Source organism: Carassius carassius, chromosome 13, assembly GCF_963082965.1.
Source record: "Carassius carassius chromosome 13, fCarCar2.1, whole genome shotgun sequence".
NCBI classification, from domain to species: Eukaryota; Metazoa; Chordata; class Actinopteri; order Cypriniformes; family Cyprinidae; genus Carassius; species Carassius carassius.
Genome location: NC_081767.1, coordinates 30,603,060 through 30,629,789, shown reverse-complemented (window position 1 = coordinate 30,629,789; position 26,730 = coordinate 30,603,060). Strand labels below are relative to the sequence as shown.

Genomic DNA, 26,730 nt, shown 5'->3' with positions numbered 1-26,730 from the left:
TTGTCTGTTTGAACTCTGCACCGTTTTCGTTCGGGAAACGGTTTGTAAAAAGCATTTCACAAGTACAGGGTGAGCAGGGCACAAACGCAGGGTTAATTGTAACACTACAAGATTTAAACATTTCCACATGACAAAATGTAAAAAATTTTGCAATATTTCCTTGACATATCATCTCTATTTAGAGAAAAATTTGCCAAAGTTCAGAAATCTCTTGAAGATATTGCTGAACATTTAACCATTGCAAAAATACATTTCTGCCTTAACTTTATGTCATCCAGTTTTTTTTTTTTTTAAACGAGACACATCTGTTTATTATTATTTTTTACCTAGTGAAAATAGATTACACTTGTCTAGGTGGGTCGTGGAATGGAAAAGTTTGGGAACTCCTGCTGTAGAGAAGCAGGCCACAAGGAAAAAGCTCAGATGTAACAAGAGTTTGGAAGGTGAAAGGTCAAAGCTTGAGATATTGCATGCCCTCAGGCCATCTGTAACCTTGTGAACACCCCAATGGCAAGACAGAGGGACTAAAAGAAGTGCTTCATGGTTAAAATTAAATTCATGTCATGTAATTACCCTACTGCATGTCATCAAGAATGTTTTTCAAGTCACATCATGTTTACTGAAAAAGATGACATACCCGATGACCAAAACAGATGCACAGAGAATACTTGACGATACTGTCACAAGGGACAGACATTTTGGTTGATTTGCCAGGGTGGACAAGGGAACACAGAACCTGCAGAAGTGATTAATAAAACCCAGAGCAATGTCAGCAATAGTGATTGAATATGGGATTAGCGGATATTAAAGAATAGAAAATAAATGACATTTGATTTACCCTAGTTGCTAAAAGCTAAGGTTTACTTTCTTCCATGTCCTTGTCACATCTGTTGGAATATAAAGGACTTCAGCTGTATTTGAGGATATAAGCAAAATAGAATATAGCTGGTGCTTTAAAAAAAATCCAGAAAGAAAAAACATTGTCTCTTGTTCTTTTATATAAAACATTATTTATTTTACAACTGATACTTAATTTATTTGAACTCAAACTGTCCCTGTAGCTCTGGTCGATTTCATTAAACTATTATTCAACTATGGTCTTTGGCTTATATGGTAGAGCTGTAAGATCAGCCTGAGGACGTTCTACGTTACTTACCAGTGGTCGTCCAATGTTGAGATAGTTCTGGGGCTTCAAACGTCTCAATGAAGAAAGCATGTTAAACATTAACATTTAATTCTTTTAAATGAATAAGAAATGTTAAGGTTCGGAATGAACTTACTTTTAAATAAAAGTTAAAGATGACTGCTCTTTAAATCTTGTGAACACAGACACAGGTGATGTTCTTTGGTATTCTCTGAGATGTCATTTTCATGAGGATGTTTAATATATTATGTTAATTTTATTCCATATTACTTAAACATTTTTATTCAGATATGGGAAAAGAATTGCAGTGTTCTTACTGCCATTGAATTAATAGGAAACCTTTTCAGTATAAACAGCCAATTTCTGTATTCTCTTTACGATTTTGCTTTAGAAAAGGTGTTAATTTTTTTTGTAATGGAAGTTTTCATTTGGTTGTAAAGTTGATTTGCATTCGGTCTTCTCCAGGATTCACGCCTTACCTTGCACCGACCACAGGTGATTTCTTTCCGGGCTCAAGTGAAGCTCCAAGCGGCTCCTCCCCGAGTGAGCGGGTGTCCTTGTTCAGCTGCTGCAGCCGTGAGCTGAGCTCGCTTATCACAGTGGGCTTTCCTTCCTCTGCCCCCGAAAGTGGACGGGGTTCCACAGGGTCCCCCCATAACTTGGAGCGTTTCTGGAAGAGGTAGCGGGGTCTGGCCAGGCCTGAGGCTCCCACAGCAGCAGCAGCCAGCACAGCCGCATGCTGCTGTGAGAGCAGTTCGCTATCAGATGACTGCTTAAGCAGGGGGTCCCTGAATGTCACCGGGCCCTTGCTGAGCTGGGACTTGAGCTTTGGCTTTGGAGGCACTGGCGGCTTATCAAGAATGAACGTCTGGCCATCTGCGTGGGTGGTGTAGGTGTCCGTGGGCTCGCCGCTTTCCGAGGACAGTGTGGACATACTAGAGACAGTGGAGATGGTGCTCGTGGTCTCCAGGTGGTGATCACTGGAGCTACGAGTGTCTACCTCTTCCACCCCAGAGTCAGCAGCAGACTCTGGGCCCAGGTGGGACTCAGATAGCTTCCCTGAGGCTGCTTGTGGGCCACTGCTAGCGGGGACCTGTGCTGCTGTGACAACCGCTACTGGAGGGGCAGGGGATGGGGGTGGAGCTGAGGGCAGGGCAGAAGTTGTGGTCTGCGCCAACATAGAGGCAGGAGGTACTGCAGTTGCATTTGTCTTTCCAGGAAGGCCATTGGCAAATTCCTCTGGTGGAGGAACCACACCGACTTTACGGAGCTCCTCACGTGTCTCCTCATCACTGGAAGAAAGCATGGCAGGTGGCAATGTGACCGTATAGGGTTCCACGTCCTCCTCAGAACTACCCTGTGCCAGGGTTTTATCTGAAGATGGGCTTGGAGGTGGCTGGGAAGATGAAGCTGTGGTGGATCTTGAAGGAGCATCGGGACCAGGGGACTTGGCTCTTTTTATTTGGGCCAACATGGGTTTCGGGCTCTCTGACAATGGCCCCTTAGGAGAGGAGACCCTGTGCTCTGGGCTGGGCCCCACTGCCTCCCCATTACTCGTTGCATGAACCATGATAAGTCCAGCAGTTTTCTGCTGGGATGTGTCCATGATGCTAATGATCATACTCTTCTTGTCCTCAATTTTCCTTTCTTCCTTCGTTTCTGTCCTTGTTTCTAACTCTTTTCTGGTGGATATGGGACTTCCCCACTGAATCTTGCTGGTGGGGGCGGAGGTCTCATAAATTTGTTTTGTTGAAGGGGAAAAGGGAGGTGAGGCAAAATCCCCCTCACGCTCTGACCGCTCAGTCTCTTTGGTCTGGGTCTCCATATACAGCATCCCTCCAGCAGCTTCATGTTTAGTTCTGGGCTCAGGGCTGCTTGAAGGGGACTGACTCTGGGAGGTTAATGCCCTTTCCCTTGCGGCCAGCGCAAGTGCCAATGGAGAGTTGGGGTCCAGGGGCTTGCCTGTCAGTGGGTGAATGAAGGTGGTGCCCCCAGGAGAGGGACGCAATGCCAAGGCAGGAGGAGGCAACTGACCAAGTTCACGTGTGAGCATTCGTTCATCCACCGAACGGGATGGTGTGAGTGAAGGGGCTTCTGTGGGTGGTGCTGAACTGCCCTCCATCGTGCCCACAGATAGGAAGACTGTGGATTTCCGCCTCTCCTCCAGACGACGTTCCCGGTCTTTCACTGCATCAGCAATGGCTGCAGCAAAAGGACCCTTTCCTTGCAACAGTCCCTCAGCGTGAGCTTTACTGCGTTCCTGCAACAGCTGCTTCTGCTGCTGATAGAAATCAGCCCTGCTGGTATGGTGGGCAGCTAGGCGCCCAGAGGGAGAGTGCTCTCTCGCATGGATGGATGCCAGTGCTAGCGAGGCTCTCTCCTGAGCATCTTCCACCTGCAGTTGCTTTACAAGTGGGCTCTTCCTCCGCTGTGGCTTGCTTGGAGGGGGCGTGAAAAAGCCCACACTGAACTGGCCCACATTGGCGTAAGGGTTATCAATGACTCGACCTTTCCGCTTGATCCTTTCGGGTGGAGTTGAAACAGGACCTGGCCTGGGGATGTCAGTAGGCTCCACGGGAAGGTGGGAGGAGTCCTGCAGAATGATCATGGAACGGGCTTTTTTCTGCCGATCCATGTGGGAGGCATGGCGAGGTGGCTCAAATAGCTCAGCAGACATTGTCTGTGGCAAAATATGCAGTCTTGGTTCAGAGGCTGGTTTGAAACTGGAACGACTAGGATCATTAATGCAGCCAGGAGGAGGGGGTGGGCAGAACGATGGAGGGGGTCCAGTATCTAGATAGTAAAGTGATGGGGGAGGTGGGGGAGCTATTTGAGGAGGTGGAGGGATACTATGGCTGTCTCTCAGGCTGTCCGTCATGGAGGAGCTCCGCGGAAACCTGTATTCCGCTGCCAGGGCAGACAGTCGATCCTCTTCAGTTGCTCCTGCACAGAGAGACAGATAGATCTATAAAAATGTATTTTGGGTTTGGCTGAGCTTTGATGATGAACAAATATGCAATATTTTAAAGATTTGTTCTTTGCTCTTTCCTTTAACATCTCCCCTTATTCTTGGCATTACAAATGTAACTATGTGTCAAAGTTCTGCATTTCATTGCATTCAGATTTGAGTATCAAAGGACAGATATATAAAAGAAACTAGAACAAAGCCTAGCACTTTACTGCTATTTAAAATCGAGGAGATTAATGGAGGAGTGTATGTAAAAGATTCCTGAAGAATTACCAAAAGACTTTGTTCTAGCCATGCTTTTTGGCAGCTGCATGTGGGCTTTTTCCAACGCTGGGTGTAGAGCACCATGGATAGCAAGTCCTTGCCGCTCAAAAAGAGACTGCACAAAGAAAACATTTATGTTTAAAAGGGTCAAGCAAGAATATTTTGACAAATTTTCAACAAAGTGTTTCTACTGGCTACTGTTTTTGTGAGAAGCTTTAAATAGGACACTTTCTGATCATCTGAGTGTGAAGACATACTGTATCTTACACTGATTTCTGCTGGTGTAATTCGGCGACTGCTAGGACGTTGCTTCACTGTGGCTGCTCGGTAGTCTGTTTCTACCTTTGGCCTCAGTACTGTCTCCTGAGTGGCCAAAATCTCATCTAGCCTTTCTGTTAAGAAACACATATAAAACCATGTTAATTATACACACCCACACAAATAGTGCTCATCAGTTTGTTATATGGATCACATTTGTTCACATGCTTTGAAATAAAAAAGACAAAGTAAACCTGAATTGGGAATGTTAATGACATTAACACAATGCCACAATGCATCATTGCTCCTTATTTTATGGCAAAAGTTGTATGTGACAAGCTCGGTTCCAACCCATAGACCTTCCTGGCTGTATACTGTCTACTTGAGCAGTGCCATAGACAGGATATATTCGTATATTAATGCATGTTCGCAAAGAAAAACAATTAAAAAACATAACAGATGGAGGCAAGAATGTATCCTGTGTAAACAGTCCCTAAGGCAGCATTCTAACTGAAATAGAACCCCGTAAGTGACTCATTTGTAACAAATAGAATTCCTTGTGTGAAGCCCATGAGAAGTGGAACTCACAATAGATTTCCAATTTGGCATTAGCACATGTTGCTAGGAAAAGATTACATTTAAAGAAAGCATGAAAAATAAATTGCACAGAAAATCACTTTTTTATTATTTTTATAATTTAATCAATATATGTTAAATTTAGAATAGCAATTTGAATATTTTAGTTTTTTCAAAACATTATGGGACATCAGAAACAAGATATTTTAAAGTAGAGCATAATTTTACTGCCATTGTGTTGGGAATGCCTAAAAATACTGGTTAGGTAGGCAGCTCACTAGGTTTTGGAACAGAGCTAAATAAATCATATTCCAGCATGAGCAAGGTGAAGATTGTTGGATACATGTTGCATACTTCAGTGATTTTGTTGGATTCTAAAAACCTTATTGTATAACTCACCTCCTCGTCTCCTCCTTGCAGAGGCTGAGCATGAAATAAATGTACAGAACAATAAATGCAAAGTCTCAGATCAGCAAATGTCTGTCGATATGTCTGTCTGTGTGAATGTGTGTAATGAATTCAGTAAATGCAGTACACAGATAGAGTGAGAGGGGAAAAGAAAGCTGATGTTTTGAACAGCCCAAATGGCTGCACGAGGGAGATGACATAGTTAATAAATAAACAAGAAAGAGCAACACTCTACAGAGAGAGACAGATAGAGACTAAATGTTGCATCCAAGTGTGTGTGGATGTGTAAAACAATCTATTTTCCTAATCGACTATTTAATAATCCGAATGATAATCTGACTATTTGGAGGAAACCCTGCTCCCCAAAAATGTCCATCTACATGTGCACATAGTCTTAAAAATTGCACACTGGATCCAAGAATGTGCAGCCTTTCAATAGGGTAAATTATAGCATTTGTTTCTTCATTGGAACTTTAGCATTCCATCACTTGCTCACCAATGGGTCCTCTTCAGTGAATGCGTGCCATCAGAATGAGAGTCCAAACAGCTGATAAAACACCACAATAATCCACAAGTAATCCATACCACTCCAGTACATCAGTTATCATCGTGTGAAGTGAAATGTTGTGGGTTTGTAAGAGACAAATTCATCAAGTCATTTTAACTTCAAACTGTTGCTTCCAGTCAAAAGTCCATAATCCATAATAGTGAAAAAATCCCATTGTCCTTTTACATCAAAAGCACCAAAAATTTGTTCAGAACGGTTTAGAACTATTTTCGCTTGTAAACAAAGCTTGGTCTGTGTATATTTCTTTTTTTTTTGAGTCACAAGATATGCCTTTTTTTTACTGGAGAAAGTAGTATTATGGATATAGGACTCGTATTTTAGCCAGAAACAATAGTCTGAAGTTAAATTTGAATGTCTTAATAATGGATCAGTTTTTTACAAACACACAGCTTTTCCCTTCACAAGGCTTTAATTGATGGACTGAAATTGTGTGGATTACTTTTGGATTATTGTGATAGTTTTATCAGCTGTTTTAACTCTCATTCTGACAGCACCCATTGACTGCAGAGGATCCACTGTTGAACCAGATTTCTCCAAATCTGTTCTGTTGAAGAAAAAAACTAATATACATCACGAATTACCTACATTTGGAGTACATTTCAATAAATTATAATTTTTGGATGAACTATTCCTTTAAGACAAAAAATTAAAACAATTTAGAAAAACTATTCCATCTCACAACATAGTGCATGTGTTTGTTTGTGGGTGTCTTACCTAGTTCTTCAAGCTCAGCAGTCATGCTTTTGGACCTCAGGGTGAGGGTCGTGCTGGACGCTCTTTTTGGAGGCAGGGGCGCTGTGGAGGAAAGGCAAGGAGTAGATGAGAAGATAGTATGGCGTGGTGATGGGCCTTCACGGCTGCTGCCCTTCAGCAGTTGCCAGCGCTTCTTCCCCATCTTCATCTGAAGATCACGGTACCACACAGCTGCACCACGATTAAACCATCTCCTTCCGTCTTTCACTCTCAAACATGCAACATAGAATCATGCGACTATCAGACATCTCCTGTGTAATTGCACGACCAGAAAGCAACTTCCGTTCTTGGTGGCCCTCCGATAGTAGAAAGAAATACTCGTCTCCTAAAACCCTTCATATCACATTCAGCCTCTTACAATGCAAACGGTGGTGAGTTTCCCTTTGTCTCTCAGAAATTAAACCAAAGCATGTTTTGAACTTCCAAGCAGTGTTACAAGAAGCAACAAGAAAACGATCAGAGTTCCAGAAAATCAGACACTTCTGTTGTCTCAGTAAAACTCCTCACTCCTTCAGCTAACAACCTTCAGACTGGAGTGAAGCTGGAGAGAGAGAGAAGAGGAGAGAAATACCAAGGCACTAATGCAATACTTACTAAAACACGCGTTGTAGTAACCATGGCAACTCTGGCAGGAGCAAGGCCTGGGTTTTGTGCATTTCAACTGTGAGAATATGTGTGTGGGGGAGGATATAGCCACAAAACTAACAACAGACACTCTATTATTATTTCATCAGTAGTGTGTGGTAGTTTGCATAGCCCAGAGTTATGCAATAACCCTGCAATAACTTTGCAGGTGACTTTGATTTCAAGTAAGAACAATATTCTTATAAACAAACGATTTTAGGGTAAGGATCTGTCTTAGGGGCATAAGCAACACATCACTTCCCTCTGATCGCAGGGATAGTTCATTTCGGTTGCATGCTGTAGGGCAAGGGTGTCAAACTCAATTCCTAGAGTTCTGCTTCAAACACAGACCTTGTAGTTTTCAATAAGCCTGGAGGACTTGATCAGTTGGATCAGGTGTGTTTAATTAGGGTTGAATATAAACTCTGCAAGGCTCCGGCCCTCCTGTAATTGAGTTTGACAACCCTGATGTAGAGCATCCTGCTAGCAACACTAAGGTCATGGGATGTAATTACAAATACATTAAATAGAATGCATTTTGCACTTAAGAGACTCACTGTTGAACATACATGAGCAACATTTAAGCATATTAACATATTAAGCTGTGGATCTTATTTATAAGCTACAATCTTTGTTAATAACACTTGCATTTTCAGTGGCAATAAATTAACTTAAAAAAATAAAATAAAAATAATATATAAATAAAACCTGATTCAGGAGCATGTTAAATGTTTTATTTGGAGAAAAATCCATGACCTTTGTAAATACATAAATAAAATTAAAAAGATTTTTAAAATTTGCTTTGGATGAAAGCATCTGCCAAATGCATTCAGTTTAAGAGTAGTAAGACTCATTTTTGAACATATATGAACTACACTAAAGCATAAAGCTGTGGATTATTGTTATTAATACTAAATCCATTAAATAAATAAATATTCCTTGGTGAGAAATCCAGCAACTAAATAATTAAAATATATAAATAATAATAATAATAAAAAAACACATCTTACACATATCCATTGAGTGAGATACTGAAAAGACAGCAAACATGTCTGATGGATCTATAGAGACTTGCAAAAAAATGTATATTGAATACAAGAACTTACATTTTATCTGTTTTATTTAAGTGCTTTGAATTATTGTTATTATTATTTTTATGGATCAACGTAGTCGACCATCCTAATTCAATCTATACTGTGTAAGACATAAAAGTGTCTGCTAAACGACTGTCTTACTATGCTGTTCCATCATCCACTAAAGGCAAACACAGCTCAGTGAAGGGTTCAGATAGTATGTGGGAGTTGCAGATAAAAATGAGGATAGTTTACATGGATATTGAATAGATTACTTCTATTGTGATTTGAGGTTTTGCTATAGTACTAATAACTATATCGGCAGACTCACTGAGCTGCTAATCGATTGAGTGGGTGTACAGTAGGAAGTAGGAACACACAAATGTGTGTATGTGGAAAGGCTGCACAGAAAACACTTCAGTCTGCTAAGTTATCACAATTCCTGGTGACAAGCAACCCTGCCATTTAGTTAATGCTCCTGACATTTTCTCCTCTGACAAACACAGGCATTACCGTCACAATCGGCTATGATCATTACACTCACTTCTTGATTCATTCTTGCAGCATTTCTTTTCCTCATGTTTGAGACTATGAGAGAAATCTCTCAAAGTCTGATCATCACATACAGTATAGAGCATCAAAGACTGGTTTCCCAGCAACCAATGCCTTTAAGAGCTCTTCAGTGTGACTACAGTAGCCCCGCCCACAATAAACAAACAAAACCAGCAGTCAGCACATTCCCTATAACTCAACTACAACACCACATATGAACTATATTCATGCAATATATTAAACGGCAGACCTTGTTGCTAAGTTGCATACCCTGTAACACTTACATTTTGATTGCTGGAAAACCCATTAAAATTAAATTAAATCAAATTAAAATCAATACTTGCATTTTCGGTTCGTGTACTTTTGCGCCCATTCGTTTTTTGTTTTATTAACCATGATGAAAAAAAATGAATGGTTTTTGTATTTTTAAATGCTATGTTGAAAACCAAAATTGAAATTAGATCTGTACACACAAAATGCTGCCCGAAAAAGTACAATATTCACGTATTTTTAGATGTTTATGACATTTTTAATAAACACCACAAAATGCACAAATTAATACAGAAAAATGTCAATTTTAACAAGTTTACTTTGGCCAGATTAGAAGTAATGCTTCTCCCGCACGATCAGTTGAGATCTAGCCATCTCTGGAACAATGCAGAGACTTGACAGAAATATGATTGTGCAGAATCCTTGGACCATCATGAAATTATATATAGGGGTATAATTTTGAAATAATTTTGTGTGCTATCTGGGTTACCTCTCAGAGGACCATGGTCGCTCCAAGTAAGTACAGTACCGTGTTATAGCTCTACACACGAGGCTTTGGGGTAAATATATACAAAATTCTACTTCTGCAGATACAGACAGGCATGGTTCTCGAATCAAATCAGTGAGGGTGCTCTCGCCTTAATGTAACCTACATCTAGCAATTTAAAATAAAACAAAATACATTTTCTTAATTAAATAAAATAAAAAATGTAATTAAAATGAAGGAAAATATAAAATATAATAATAATAATGATTTAATTTAAACAAAACAAAACAAAGCAAAATAACATACAGCAGCGTTATTATCTAGGACAGAACAGTTCTGTTTGACGTGAACAAGCACCTTACCCTTCTTCCTGACTGACTCTTCAGACTCTGGCTTGCGTGTGACTGACACCACCTTCATCAAGAGGTTATTCCCACCCTGCCGGATGAGTGACACCACCTGCTTGTGTCCCACTTTTACCACGTTAACACTATTCACCTGAGAGAAAAAAAATCAGAAAAGTTATAAGTGTTTTTCATCCCACTGGTACATTCCCAGAATCTCATACTACACTCAGTCTACAAGGTCATTACACAGCTGCAACAAATATTAATGCTTTTTATGTGCTGAAAATGTGGAACATGATGAATAGATACAGAAAGATATGGGATATCAAACCAATCCAATACCTCAATGAGGAAGTCACCAGTCCTAAGCCCCGCCTTCCAGGCCACGCCCTCAACATCCACAGACTCCAGGTACTGGAGTGCAGGAAAGGCAGGTGTGGGTGTAAACTCTTCAATGGGTGTTTCCGCTACACAAACACAGAGAATCAATGCAATATCACATTGTCGGTGCTTAGACTCTTTGAGGAGTCAGTGAATGGCTTGCTTATGCATAATTCTGCTGGGATAAGTAACAGTCAATTTGATGAGCCATTCTATTAATATAAACATATGTCTAAATAGATCTGTAAGTGTTTTGCTCTTAATCTTTGAGGAAGTCATAGTATAGGAATTATGAAAGCAATAAAGAGACTGCTGACACATATTAGTAAGAGATATTAATGCACTATGTGGGTAACAGATGGCATTAGTAACTCATAACTCCTACACAGGATGGTGCCACCCCAGATTCTGGGCACTAACACACACACACACACACACACACACACTACTTAAAAATCCTGCTGATCCGTGTGGGTTATCAAACACAACTGTCTAATAACGCTGTTGAGTCAACATATATGCTGCAGAAATGTCATGACATGAACCAGTGACGGTGATATTTGATTATGTAAGTAATGAAGTTCACTTATCCCCTTATCTCTAAATTTATGCCATCACTGAACTGCATGTGTAAAGCACACACACTCTTGCACTACTGATATGCAATGAGTTTCGACTATTATGTGATTATTTTATTATTTCAAATGAAGGTGCTATTGGATAATATTAATCCATAACCAAAACTATTTAAACTTGATAGTAGTAAAATTGCATTCAAGTTTGGCTCCATTCCGATTAGTCAGTTTTCACAAGCCAATCAATTCCCAAATACAGTGTGTACTGTTACCCAGTTTTGTGAAAGAAGCTGCAACTCTGACTGTAAGAGCAAACTGAGGCCATGAACTCAGTCATGTCTTACCTTTTGCTCCCCGCAAGACGAAGCCGAATCCCTCATTCTCTTTCTTCTGGAGCACAGCGTTCTTCTCCTCGATGATGTAATCACTGAGCATAAGAGAGAGCAGGACAGTGAGGTCAGATTCCAGCACCATGCCTGTATCAGGACCACCACGGCCGGGCACTTCACGCCTGGACCACCTGGACGTACCCCCACACAGCTACTCTCCCTGATCCCTGTCCTGCTCCGCTGATGAGCCAATCAGGTTAAAAGCAGTAGCTGTGAGAGTGTGGACGCTATGAGAAAGCTCAGGTGGAAGCTCCTGTCCTTCTGTTTGACTCCAGCGCAGCCTCTTTAACTGCATTAGGAGATTGGACCAAATGCTAATATCCAGCCTCTTATGCTTTTAAATGAAAGGTAAGAAAAATGAGGGCCGTGTCCAAATCCGAATGCAGCAGATAGACAAAAAACATCTTTTAAAAGCCAGAAATGTAAGAGGACAGTCTTAACCCTGCATTTATGCCTTAAAGTGCAGCCCATCAATTATAAAGAGATGGGATGAGCACTGACAAAAAAGAAAGTGAGACAGAGACACACAAAGGATCTTTTTCTATGGTGGTCTCTTCCCCTTAACACACATACATGGTCCATCTGTCTGGATGCATTGAGATAGTTATCATCAGTGCGAACAGCAGGGACAAATCTGTTCTTCCTTACTCATGTGAGCCACAGTAACCCGCCTGTAGACACCATCAGCCCCCCTCCAACACACACATACAAACAGTGCTCTAGACATACAAATATCACATCACTAACCTCACTGTTATGATTGACTGTTCTACATTTGCATGACATGGCAGATGCTTCTAAATAAAACAACTGGGCTTCTCATGCTTAAGGCAACACACTACAGATGAAAAGGGTAAAAAAAAAAAAAAAAATGTAATTGACAGATTTCATTGTACTTTCCACAGATGATTAATCACTGTGCATTAAGATAACTGTTCTGTATAACAAGTTTTCTGAAATGTTACATTTGTATTTGCAAAAGAGGCATTATGCAATTTAATATGCACCAATTTGCATACATTACTAGAACAGAAATCAGAATACTGAATATTTCATTCATTGTCGACATGTTAGAATGAATGTTTTTTCTCTTTTTATCACTCCAGAAATCTGAAATTTTTTTTTTTTTACACGTTTTAAGGATTTAAATTCTAAATCAGGTGAATGATATATGAACAAACCCTTCTGTCAAAACCTTTAGAATATAGATTGGAATAAAGTTTGGAGTATGCAATTGGCTACTGAAGTGGGGATTTCTGGCTGAGTGCTTGAGAAAAAAAAAGAAATGAATCCAAAGTTAATCATAGTGTGAAAAGCAATTTACAATGATTTCATGATATCGATCAGTTTGTGTGTTCCCTGGGAATCAAACCCATGACCTTGGCATTGCTGGTGCCATGCACTACCAGTCAAGCTACAGGAAAATATATTATTACTTATTATTATTTTATTACTGCAAATCTATAGCTCAAAACACAGCACCTCATATATAACAACACCCATACCATCTAAAAATCTGTTTTATAAACAGAGCATAATAAAGTCCTTGTGAACAGATGGTTGTGTGCTGATTGCAGAATAATTATCACAAAATGATTAAAAGCTGTTTATGTGATCACATGAGACCAGAGCAACGACTGGTGTCTGTGTCATCAAACTATAAGAAAGCTCATCCCTCTCCCTCTCTCTTTCTTCCTCGTACCCTGAGGGTCTTCATCACTGATGCATTAGGAGTGATGAATCTAATTAAGCAGTGGAGAATCAATTAGATAAATTACAGATGATTCGGTGTTGAAAGCACCTCAGGTTAACGAAATGCTCTGTCCTACAGAACAGCAGTCACGGCTGTGATTACATCAGTTTACGGTCGGGCATCTGGAACTTTCATTTGCTGTGGTTTTGTTTACGAACAAGCTACATTAAACTGGGACAGTGGAATATTTGGGTTGCATTTCCCATTATCTATTTAATAAATGTACAAGTAAACACTTGCAGCCTGAAATTAAGACAGACACAGTTTTTGTATTATCCAACTGTATTTACCCAGTGCAACTTATACCATCCAGGTGAAAGATATAACATCAACATACCATAAAAAAACAACAACAACAACAATCAATGAGTTGGAAAAAAGATCACCCACTCCTAAAAATGACTTGTAAACTCAATCAGGTGTAGCTAATCACCTTCTCAATGGCACAACAAGCCATTTGACTTTCATCTGTGATCAGCAGTGCACATTTTGATTAGCTCAGCATGAAAACAGCTTTCCTGGAGCATTTCAGTACTTGGTAGTGCAACTTAAGCAAACAATAAACTATGGATGTTGAGGCACTGTCAAAAGATCCCCAGATAAAGTTGTGGAGATGAATACAAAGACATTTCAAAGGCTTTATCAATGCCTAGAAGCACAGGGAAGTCTGTTTTTAAGAAGTGGAATGTATTTGGTACAACACAGACTGTCCCTGGATCAGAACGTCGCTCCAGAAAGTTGTCAGTGGGAAGAAGGTTTACCTTCCAACATGACAATGACCCAAAGCACATGGCTAAACTGAGAACACAGAGGTTGAAGGAAAAAAAGGTGAATGTCCTTGCATGGCCTAATCAGAGCCAAGACTTAAACCCCATTGAAAATCTGTGGAATGACTTGAAGACTGCAGTCCACAAGCGTTCACCATCTAATTTAAATGAATTTGAGCAGTTCTGCATAGAACAATGTAAAGTTAGTAGAGACAAATCTCAACAGACTAAAGTCTGTTAATGCTGGTTCAACAAAATACTGACACAAGGGGGTGATCCTTTTCCAACTCAGTGAATCTGTTTTTTTTTTGTTGTTTTTTTCTGACATGTTGGTGTTCTATCTTTCACTTGGATGTTATAAAAGTAAACAGAGTAAACAGAGCTGGATAAAACACAAACTGTATCCATCTTCATTTCAGGCCGCAAAGCTACAAAATGTGATTATTCTAAAGGTGGTGATTCTTTCCATACCCAATATATATATATATATATATATATATATATATATATATATATATATACACATATATATATATATATATACACACACAAAAAAAATTTGCATATTGTGATAAAAGTTCATTATTTTCCATAATGTAATGATAAAAATTAAACTTTCATATATTTTAGATTCATTGCACACCAACTGAAATATTTCAGGTCTTTTATTGTTTTAATACTGATGATTTTGGCATACAGCTCATGAAAACCCCAAATCCCTATCTCAAAAAATTTGCATATTTCATCCGACCAATAAAAGAAAAGTGTTTTTAATACAAAAAAAGTCAACCTTCAAATAATTATGTTCAGTTATGCACTCAATACTTGGTCGGGAATCCTTTTGCAGAAATGACTGCTTCAATGCGGCGTGGCATGGAGGCAATCAGCCTGTGGCACTGCTTAGGTGTTATGGAGGCCCAGGATGCTTCGATAGCGGCCTTAAACTCATCCAGAGTTTTGGGTCTTGCGTCTCTCAACTTTCTCTTCACAATATCCCACAGATTCTCTATGGGGTTCAGGTCAGGAGAGTTTGCAGGCCAACTGAGCACAGTAATACCATGGCCAGTAAACCATTTACCAGTGGTTTTGGCACTGTGAGCAGGTGCCAGGTCGTGCTGAAAAAACCTTGATAAAAAAAAGTACTTTGGACCACTGGGCAACAGTCCAGTGCTGCTTCTCTGTAGCCCAGGTCAGGCGCTTCTGCCGCTGTTTCTGGTTCAAAAGTGTCTTGACCTGGGGAATGCGGCACCTGTAGCCCATTTCCTGCACACGCCTGTGCACGGTGGCTCTGGATGTTTCTACTCCAGACTCAGTCCACTGCTTCCGCAGGTCCCCCAAGGTCTGGAATCGGTCCTTCTCCACAATCTTCCTCAGGGTCCGGTCACCTCTTCTCGTTGTGCAGCGTTTTTTGCCACACTTTTTCCTTCCCACAGACTTCCCACTGAGGTGCCTTGATACAGCACTCTGGGAACAGCCTATTCGTTCAGAAATTTCTTTCTGTGTCTTACCCTCTCGCTTGAGGGTGTCAATGATGGCCTTCTGGACAGCAGTCTTACCCATGAATGAAGTTTTGAGTAATGAACCAGGCTGGGAATTTTTAAAAGCCTCAGGAATCTTTTGCAGGTGTTTAGAGTTAATTAGTTGATTCAGATGATTAGGTTAATAGCTCGTTTAGAGAACCTTTTCATGATATGCTAATTTTTTGAGATAGGAATTTTGGGTTTTCATGAGCTGTATGCCAAAATCATCAGTATTAAAACAATAAAAGACCTGAAATATTTCAGTTGGTGTGCAATGAATCTAAAATATATGAAAGTTTAATTTTTATCATTACATTATGGAAAATAATGAACTTTTATCACAATATGCTAATTTTTTGAGAAGGACCTGTATATATATATATATATATATATATATATATATATATATATATATAGAGTAATAGAACGACTGCCCCCCCAATTATCATTGACACCCCATCTTTTTGATTGCCCAGCACCAGGTTCCTGACAGCAATGGGTGTGTGAGAGGGCTGATAATCCCCTCAAGTGCTGTGGTCCAAGGAAGATGAGCCACTGTAATGTAGGCACCACCTCTCATGCCCCGGACCACATGCGGCCGCCGGACTCTGCCCCTTACCTGGACCCCTCCTTTCTAAACACTGTCCTTCCTTCACGAATCCAACAAGTACACCAGATATATTGGTGGTAACAAGAACAACCCCCCCACCCCCCATTTATTTTGGACACTCCTTCCCCTTTGGACACTTTATTCTCCATTTTGGAATAATAATTTTGTTTTATTTTATGTTAAATAAAAGCCTTTCTGAGGCATGAAGCCTCACCCATTGTGTCTGTTGTTTGCTCCTCCCACCACAATATATATGTGTTTGTGTGTGTGTGTGTGTGTATACATGTCTGGGTTGGTTCATGCCTTATGTAATATTTCAATTAAATAAAAGCATTAAACATTTCAAATATTTGTTATAAACTTACAAAAGCCCTCACAGCCAAGTTCAGCTAATTTAGTGCCTAATGATAAGAGAATCAAGTGTTAAATGAGTATAATGGCCATTAGACCTCAGGAAGAAGGTTTCCTGTAGCGCTGACTTCTTGTCATTGTAGTGCACACAACTCCCTAAAGTGATCTCCTGAGCCGAGGAGAACATGCATGAGTATGTTAGCTCCACTTTTTCCCATGTCAATGAAGATACACCTCTGTACGGCGACATTCACATATAATGAATATTTTCGAGAAGAGTGAAGAGGGAGTTGACAGCACACATTTGACAGCATTAGCTTTTCACAGCTAGGTCAATGTATGCTAACTTGTGCTGAATGAACAGACTTAGCGGAACACAGTTTGGTATACTACATTTATGGTTTAAAGGGGTCATATGATGAGATTTAAAATTTTCCTTTCTCTTTGGAGTGTTACAAGCCCTTGTTGCATAAAGAAGATCTGTAAAGTTGCAAAGACTAAAGTCTCCAATCAAAAGAGATATTCTTTATAAAATTTAAGAGTCAACCACACACCCCTTAAACGCCTCGTTCTAACACCACCCACATGTCTTCGTCTCAATATTGGGAAGATTTACATAATGCCGCCCAAATGTTCATGCAAAGAAAGAAGGCACAACTTTGATTCTCGTTGTAGTATTGTTGTTGCCGTGCCGTGCTGCCATGTTGTGGAGATGCTGTGTGTTTCATTGTGAAAGCAAAACTACTTTGTCTGGCCTTCCAAAAGAGGACAATATTCGCTTCATCATGCCTAGAGTTGATCTGTGCTGGTCGCTGAGGAAATACATCAACTTTGCGCTGTGGATTGCCGGATTAGCTTTCACGGTGGACAAAGTGGACTCCAGCCTGGGGTCGTCACATGTGGTTGTTGCAAGCTCCTTCGTCGATTCCACCAGCCACGCCGTTCTCCCATAGAGTAAAGCTTGTTGTTTGTCATTTCTCTGATCACAAATGCAGACATGATTTTATGTTTATGCGGCGCGATGCAATGCATCACCTAACCCTATACCTAACCTGGCATCACAGTATGGTGAGAGGCGTAACAGTTCCGTCACATGCTTGAGTTATTTGGCCCATCACAACGCACTGGCCAATCAGAGCACACCTTGCTTTTCAGACCGATGAGCTTTGTAAAAATCTACATTTTGCAGAAAGGCGGGGCATAGAGGAGAAACAATAATGTACAGTATGTGGAAAATAATGTGTTTTTTGAATCTTAACCGCATAAACACATTTCATTACACCAAATACACAAAATAATGTTCTTTTTAGCAACATCATATGACCCCTTTAAATCTATTATTATAGCTGAATGTAGTTTGGCACTGACGTGCTTATATATACAATATTAAAAAGATTTAATATCACATGTATTTATAGATTTAATGTAGTTCACATGCTAACATTTACAGCTTAAACAGATTAGCAGGCTTCTCATATTACCTGAACACAGTTTGGCGTACTCACATACTAATATTTACAGTTTAAATTGAATAGTAGACTTTACACTTAATTTGACTTTATACCTATAACTTTAAGCTTAAAAAGTACAGAGAATTTGGAGTTCACAGTTGAATCCCCATCTCGGCAACTTCCAACAGTTTAATCACTGTTCGTCTAAACGCATCTCACAGAGGATTTCAGTAAAGTGATGGTCATTTATTCATATCTTAGGATTTTAACGCCATTTGTCTTGTGTATTTTGAACCCATTTCAGAAGGTAACTGATTTGACTGGGTGCAGTTCTCTAGGCTGCTGTTCTAGGCCTGTTTGCTGTTGTTGAGCAGCCTGGCAAGAGAAGACGTATGGAGTGAGTAGTATCAGTTTGACAGAGAGACTCCAGTAATTAATCATCTCTGGTTCTCTCTCTCTCTTACTCTATTCCACAACTCATCCCATCTCCTCCTGTGTCCCACATCAATCAGTCTTTAATTTCGGAAACACTTGTTAAATATATTACACATGCAGAATCAACAGTATTACAATAGCAGCAACAAAAACTAGATTATCTGTTGCGGTCTAATAGATTAGTACAGTGGTTCCCAACCTTTTTCAACTCGCGGCCCACACAACCACACACATATGTTTCTGCGGCCCACTTCAAAAAAATTAACTGACCCCGCTATTGTTGGGTTAATAAGATAGATTGTTAACTGTATTATTTGAATGAACTAGGGCTGTGCGATATGGACAAAAAAAAAAAAAAACTTTCGCGATTTCTTTGATCAATTTTGCGATTGTGACACACACAGATATGCTTTTACAGTCATAAATGCATTCAGGATTAATTTGAAACATATTTCCAAAAGAAAACCAATAAGAACTTTATCAAAAAGTTGTAACGTCTCTAGAACATATATGTCAAAATTATCCCTATAGTAAAGATGTAACAAAATGTATAGACTTATGGCAAAAAAATAAATAAATCCCGTGTACGGGGACTTTTTTTTTTCTTTGCCATGCATTGTTCATAGAGCTCATTAATTGTAGCGGTGCCTCAGGTGTTTGCAGTGTATACAGTATGTGTATGCGGTCAGCAGCGAGAGCGCATAAATATAACGCGAAAGCACATTAAAATAATGCATGAGTGCGAATCTGTCTGTTCGCACGCAGATTTCCTTTGCTCTGTCACAAAACCAGACGTGCTTGCTCAGATACACGCTGCTCTGCGCGGAGAGAGTGTGCGCACTTAAAACGTGTCTTATCTCACTTAAACTGAGTCCTGTGCACTCACAACTCTCTCTATGCTCATTTTTTATATATTAATTATTTTCGCACATTTTTATTTCTAGCCTTTTACCGCGTGCAGTCTGAACGCTCTGATCCGTCAACATGGGCTCGCAAAAAAGGCGCATCACAGACAGTGTGTAAACCTGGAGTTAGACATATGCCCAGTCTGTTCTGTTCTCGCGCTAGGTGTGTTGCATTCTGATTGGATCGGATAGCATACCGCAGGAGGTCAGGGCCGTGCAAAATCGTGCTAAAGTGATTTAGAAATCGTGCACGCTCAAATCGTGATTTTATGACGATTTCTATTAATCGCACAGCCCTAGAATGGACAGGAATGAACAGAAAATAATTGGCGGCCCACCTGCAATGCCACCGCGACCCACTAGGGGGACGCAGACCACAGGTTGAAAACCACTGGACTAGTAGAATCTCCAAAATTAAATATGCACTCGTCTGATCAAGGTCTATAACTGCATAGAGCTTAAACATGATGATTTTTTTTCACAACTACTAAATAATATTATAAAATGATGTATAAAATATAGAAAATACATTTATTTTATTATTTATTATATTAAAGCATATGACATTATATCTTGTTCCTCATATTTATTGGTGAGACAGAATTAACTGCATTCATATCACCTAATTTGATCGTCCTCTAACACAGTAGATATTATTCACAAATAGCTTTGCAAATCCTATTACACTGTAACATTGCGCATAATGTAAAACATGACCTCTTCTTTAATAGCATGCACTGACTGTTTTTTATTACACTCAGCTCTAGAATTTAATGTAGTTCTCCGTTCTCAAGGGAATCGAGTACTTAACCATTTATTTTGCACTCTAAAACAAACTGAAACAAACAAAAAAAATGTTGCATGCATTCAAACGTGAAATGAGGACTAAACGTGTGTTTAAATTAAAAGCAAATATGAGTAGCAAAAAACAAAAACACGACGTAATGTGTGTTCACAATCTCTATCCTATAGATGGCAGTAGAGACTCGATACTTCAAATAACAGACTTCACAGGTTAGGCTTGAACTATTGATAACCAAAATGCCTATATAATTATTTATGCATGCACACATACTGTATAAACATTACCTATATGAGGTAAAGTTGTCATAGGAGCCCACAGTGTAATGTCTGAACAGCCTCTTGTTTCGGTCCTCTCTCGTCTCTGAAAGACAAACATGACACAAATTTGCATCAATCATCGTAACAACCATATTTTTCATTTTAAGTGCCATTAATCATATTTGCAATGCATGTGGAAAATAATGTGTTTTTTGAATCTTAACCGCATAAACACATTTCATTACACCAAATACAGATGAATAAATTCAGAGCCGATCACATGTCTCTAATCAGCCTTCTGTGAAAATGTGGGTGTTTGTTTATGTGCAAAAATGCAGACAATCTTAATTAAATGCACAGGCAAGGTCAACTCTATATTTGTGTGTGTGTGAGAATGTAGTCTCGTTAATCCAGTCTGCGGTTCTGGCTAATAGGGCTGGTGTCTCAAGCCAGACTAGATTTATGTGATTGGACTTTGGGCTTGGAAATCAGTGCGTTGCTTCCCTACAGAAGTCCAATCTGCTGACACACATATACACACATTCACATTCATACACAAACACACCCCGAGAATCTTACAAATGATGAATCCAACAAACATTTTCTGGCAAGAACAAACAGTCAAACACACGCATTTCTTTCCTTGATACATTAGAAATGGTGTTACAGCAGTTATTGAAGCTCTCAGTGTTATTGAATTCAGCATGTCTTCCTCTCTCTCCCCCCTTTCTTAATAAACTCATTGACCCACTTGCTCTGGTCTGTTTACTTATGCATTTTTCCTCTGTCTTTTTCTTCCATCCCCTTTCTCCATTCCTTCCTTTATCACACTCTAGTATTCCCTCTGTACATGTCTGCTCTTCTTCAGTCCTCTCTTCATGTGACATTCTGCGGCTGTCGTGTGTGTTTAGTCAGATTATAATAAATTAAAGCATTGAAATAAACAAGTTCAGTGTACTATGAAAACATACTGTAAAACAACTTTCTTTCAGCCTAAAAAAGAATGAAAGCTGAATATTGTATGAACAACTGCATACATTTATACTATATTTTTGGTGATGTTTACAGTAGGTAAAAAGGTCAAAGCTGGATATATACGTATACTTAAAGATACAGTTAAATCTAATACTACACGTAAAATGTGGTATGCTACCCAACCTTATTACCTCATGTTGCATATGACTTGCTTTACTTCTGACAAAAGACAGAAGATGAAGGCAGTTTGACCTAGCGTTCCTGTAGCTCAAGTAGTAGAGCATTGCATTAGCAAGCGCAAGGTTGGGGGTTTGAATCCCAGGGAACACATGTTAGGAAAAATTGTTAGCCTGAATGCAATGTAAGTCGCTTTGGATAAAAGTGTCTGCTAAATGCATAAATTTAATTTAATAAATTTAATTTTAATTTATATGTAACGGAGGCCAGCGAGTAGTGGTGTGCAGGTAAAACCTCACTAGATGTGCTAGTGGCTGTAGCCATTTAGCCTCCTTGTTAGTGCGTCCGCACCCCATTGCGGAGACCCGGGTTCGAGCCCCGCTCGGAGCGAGTGTGAGGAGCAGCGGAGTGGACCCGGGAGAGAGGGGTTACATATATTTATATATACATATAAAAATAAATATAATTTCATAAATAATAAATGACAAATAATTTATGCTAAATTACAGAATAGAAAAACTGTAAATTATAAATTATACAAATCAAATTACAACAAAAGATGTTGATAGCAAACAGGAAAACTTGCTTTAAAAAATAACTGAGCTCTTTTAACACGACAGTTCTTAATTCACAATTCCATAACTAAGTCTAAATCTGCCTGCTATGCTCACACTTTAGTCGCTTCACTCAGACTAATGTGATTAATAATTACAGTATATTGATAATTGATTACATTTCAAAAGAAAGAAGAGAGACAGAGAGAAAGAGATAGAGAGAGAGAAGCGAGAGTTACATCTGACTCTTTGTCCTACTCTGTCACCACAGAACTGAGAAGTTAAAGCATACATTAGCATTTTAATGACTTGAAGGCAAGGAAGGATGCACAGATCAAATTCACAGGAGAGAGAAAGAGGGTGATATATAAGCACGCATATAAGCACTGGTATTATTATTGCCTACAGGGATTTGAACACAGACTGAACCAAAAGCATTTAAAATATGTCCGTAAGCTTGCACTTTTTGACTTGAACGAGTATGAAACCACCTACAACATTCTACTGTATTACTACTGTAATACTTGATTTGTATTCAATAACTAAATGAAATCCACTTGCAGTTTAACGGTTCATTATTATTGTGTATATAAACCTGCACATACAACAAGATGCCAAACACACAACAGTTCAGGGAACAAATCACTCTGCATCAAGAACAAAATTAAAAGGCTCAAGTCAGGCATATTAACACACAAAATCAGTATCACGTATCAAATAATCAGTTACAAAAAAAATTATATAAATAAAAATAAATTAAATAAAAACAATAAAATGTTTTGCTAAAATAAATAAATTAAAAATAATATTTTTCAAACTAAATAAGTTGTAAATGAAAATTGAAATGAAGTGCAAATGAAAAAATATAGCTCTATAATCCGCAAAAAAAAAAAAAAAAAAGGGCTGCTTTTTATTCTTTCTTGCAACTGATGCTGTATGTCTGTGGCCATGGCCACGATACGATTTGGTCTCCCCTTTTCCACTTTTAAAAATGTCACCTGTTTCACACATACTGCGTCTGCAGTGTTTATACAGTCCATGTGCATGTGTGTGGAGCAGAAGCAGCACGGACTCATTGTGCTTTCACACAGGACACATTTGCAGTCCGCTACTGATCCGCGGCTGTTTAGTCCACAAGCACAACACTTGTTCATTATTTTATATTTAAAATCATGTAGAAAAATAAATTAAAACAAACAAACAAACAACAACAAAAAAGCTTTTTCATGATTGTGATACTCTTATCACAGTACAGTAACAATCTGTCATAGACATTAGTATAAACTCAAATATAAACAAAGTATTATTCATGCACTTCTAGGTTTGTATAATAAGTTGCTCAAGCAAGCGGCAACACATTTAAATACAACATTTAGCCTAATTTTCTTGTTGGGCAATCACAAAAATTTAAAATTAAAATTCAACACTGACAGAAACAGTCGTCTCTGGTGCCTTGTGCATTTAAATCTTTATTACAAGCAATCCCTAAGGTCTTAATGAGCTTTGTTTTTCTGCCTCCAAAAAAGTGCATATATTGCGTTTCCTTGTTTGCCTAAAGGTGCTTTTTTTCTTGTTTTAAACCTAGCCAAAAAGCCGTATGTTGTCTGCGAAACACAGTAGGCTTTAATTCTACAAATGTATTGTGAAATGACTGCATTTCCGTGTCAATCCATGTTCATTTTTACTGTGAACAATGCACTGTCACTTTAATTCAGCGCGTGCAGCACAGCAAAAATAGACTCGGTACAGGTGGATCAGAAGCACAGCGGTAGGGTTCGCGAGACCACGTGATTTGCCTGTCCAACACTACAGCCTATGGTCCAACATTGTTTTTCTTGATTTTTGTGTGATCTAACATGGTGTTGGCTAAATGTTAATGTTTTGGTCGGTTTAATTACGTTTATTCCAGTCATGCAACTCCTGCAATTAAACTCCACACCACTTCCTTTTTTTATTGTCCTTGTAAAAGGAATCTGTGGTGTCATATAATAATGTGAGGTTTTTCAACTTTAAGGATGAACCTCTTGTCATCTATTTCTGGCCTCCTAGAATGAATATAATAATGTGAAATATGATTGGGAGTCTGCACAGGGTGTTCATTTTGAAATGCACATGATTTTGTGACCTCTATTTTGTATTTGCTGTGGGGTTTGGACGCGGGGTGCGTCAGAAATAGACTAGCGCCTATCTTTAGCGAAGCGGTGCGGAGAGCTACTTCTGGGACGCTTTTGAAAAGTGCCGCAGAACGTCTGGTATAAACACAAGCATAGACTAGAGTGACCGCAAACAGCTTCGGTAACCGCACACAGACGTGTGCTGTGGAAATCGGGTGAAACAGGCGTAACTTTTGCTACAGGCTACGGTTGACTGAGTGTCTTCTTCTGCTTATTAGCACTTGTTAAACAACTGAGGCATTACAGCCACTAGTGGTGGGATGGTGTATTGTAACTGTCTCATGGATAACAGTGGTCATTGTAGTGTCTGTAACTTGCCCACGGGTGGAAAACGTTAAGTTTTTTGCGGCCCTCCAGGTGGCATTCACGGCCCTATGCGAGGGCCGCGGCCCTATGGTTAAGAATAGGTGGTCTAATGTGCTAAACGATTTAGTAAAATATGCTCCTATTTTAAATGAACAGCACTATGCATGGCAGGGCCTCAGTGCCAGAGAGGGATTATGGGAACTGTCCATATGCCACAAATGGGATGAGATTGTGAAATGAGAGCACACTTAAAGCCTAAAGAAGTCTAATATGCAGATTTTATTAAAATTCAATAAATGGCAGAATAGATCTCCAGCATGAGGCACTGTGAGGATTTCTCTGTTTTACATCAGCTGTGTTAAAGAGGCACCAAGCCTTTTTTTTTTTATAAAATAACTTTTTTTTTCATCTCCATCAAAACAGGAAATGACACTGATAATGTTTTTGACCTTATTGCTTTACAATTGTCTTTTATAGATAAATAACATTTGAGTTATAGATGAATATATCTCTAAATAAATAATATGTTAAATAATAAATAATATCCATATGTTTCAGTTTCATTTGTATGGAATTTTAGTTTGTTTCTCTTTGTTTTCTGTGTTCCTGTTTATCAGTTGTCCTGGTTATTCATTGTCACTAATTAGAGCACATCTGTTTTGTATTGAGTTTGTTTGCCTGTGTATTTAAGCCCTTCAGTTCTCTTTGTTTATTGTCTGGTGTTGGTTGTTTTAGTAAACACTGTTGCTTCGCTACTCGTCCCTTGTGCGGTTTAATTAAAGTATCTCTACTATTGGAACTTACTCCATCTCTTTGTCATCCTTGGTGGACCAAATTGTGACAGAAATATACATAAACGATAATTTTTTAAATAAAATATATTAGAAACATAAATATTTACTAACAAAAATATTTACTATCCATTGACAGAGCTGTCAGTGGAATTTGGAATTGACAAAGTAGGTACAAACAAGTACAAACACTTGAACGATATTTAATAGACCAAGTGAACATCAGCTGATGCTGCTAATCTCTACCAAATATCAGATGATTAATTGACCAGAAGTTGTGCTTTTGCCATATTGGTGGTGTAGTCCTATCTTTGATGTTCTGAAGTGGATATCTAGTATTGAAGGGCCAGTATTGAAGGGCTTGTGCCTTTGGCAAGACAACAGTGTCCCAGTTCACCACACTCACAGATACATTCAGCCCTTGACTCTTTACCTTTCGCAGTGATCTCTCTCTGCCACTATGAACAGACGTGTGATTTATTCTGAGTGGGTTCTGTCCTGTTATTTCAAAAGCTTTGGCCAACGGAGACTCAAAAGGTTTAGAAAGCCAAGACGATGGTCCACGTAGAACCACACACACACACACACACACACACACACACACACACACACACACACACACACACACACACACACACACACACACACACACACACACACACACACACACACAGTGCAGTAAATAGGTTAGATCAATGGGGCGGCAGGTCTCTTTCCACGCTTGATCAGAGTGTTCAGAAGGACAATAGCTGCTGATGTGATTTCGCCATTACCTCACGCTTACACTCTCTCCCTCCATCCTTGACACGGTTAAAGCAGCTCCTATAGCTGTACAGTTACAATGCACTTTTTACGCACATCAACAGTCTTGAAGTCCATGTCTACTTTTCTGCTTCTTTATTTACCAAATGCAAACATTAAAGATACTTGAGAGACGGTGAACTTCAAACCTGTGTGTGAGGTAAAAACTGTATGCGTTCCCCCACCAAGCTCACTTCCCTCTACGTGTAAAACACCGGTTTAAAAACACTCTGTGCACCTACTGCCCCCACCTGGTGACAGCCCAAAATACATATACATTGACACTGGCTCCAACACACCAGCCCCATAATTGTTTGTGTAACTACAATTACTTCTTAAATTATCAAAGGAGCCAAAAACAAAAAAAGGTGTATGTGTATTTCTTGTTGAAGATCAGTCCTTTATATCTTCAAGCAGCAAGCAGATCTTACAAACCGGTCTATCCAGTAGTCCTGTTTTTG

At 39.3% G+C, this 26,730-nt stretch overlaps 1 protein-coding gene across 2 annotated transcripts in view; it reads right to left on the bottom strand.

Moving 5' to 3' along the window:
• The window catches only part of LOC132156321 (SH3 and multiple ankyrin repeat domains protein 3-like), a 209,734-nt gene that overhangs the window by 4,013 nt on the left and 178,991 nt on the right, over positions 1 to 26,730 (bottom strand). For both annotated transcript variants that reach the window (XM_059565288.1, XM_059565289.1), the window contains 9 exons: positions 20,519 to 20,594; positions 11,593 to 11,675; positions 10,635 to 10,759; positions 10,308 to 10,443; positions 6,901 to 6,981; positions 5,610 to 5,633; positions 4,644 to 4,768; positions 4,386 to 4,491; positions 1,624 to 4,087 (listed from right to left, as the gene is read on the bottom strand). In XM_059565288.1, the coding sequence (XP_059421271.1) occupies positions 1,624 to 4,087; positions 4,386 to 4,491; positions 4,644 to 4,768; positions 5,610 to 5,633; positions 6,901 to 6,981; positions 10,308 to 10,443; positions 10,635 to 10,759; positions 11,593 to 11,675; positions 20,519 to 20,594 (3,220 nt within the window). The remainder of the gene's footprint in view (positions 1 to 1,623; positions 4,088 to 4,385; positions 4,492 to 4,643; positions 4,769 to 5,609; positions 5,634 to 6,900; positions 6,982 to 10,307; positions 10,444 to 10,634; positions 10,760 to 11,592; positions 11,676 to 20,518; positions 20,595 to 26,730) is intronic.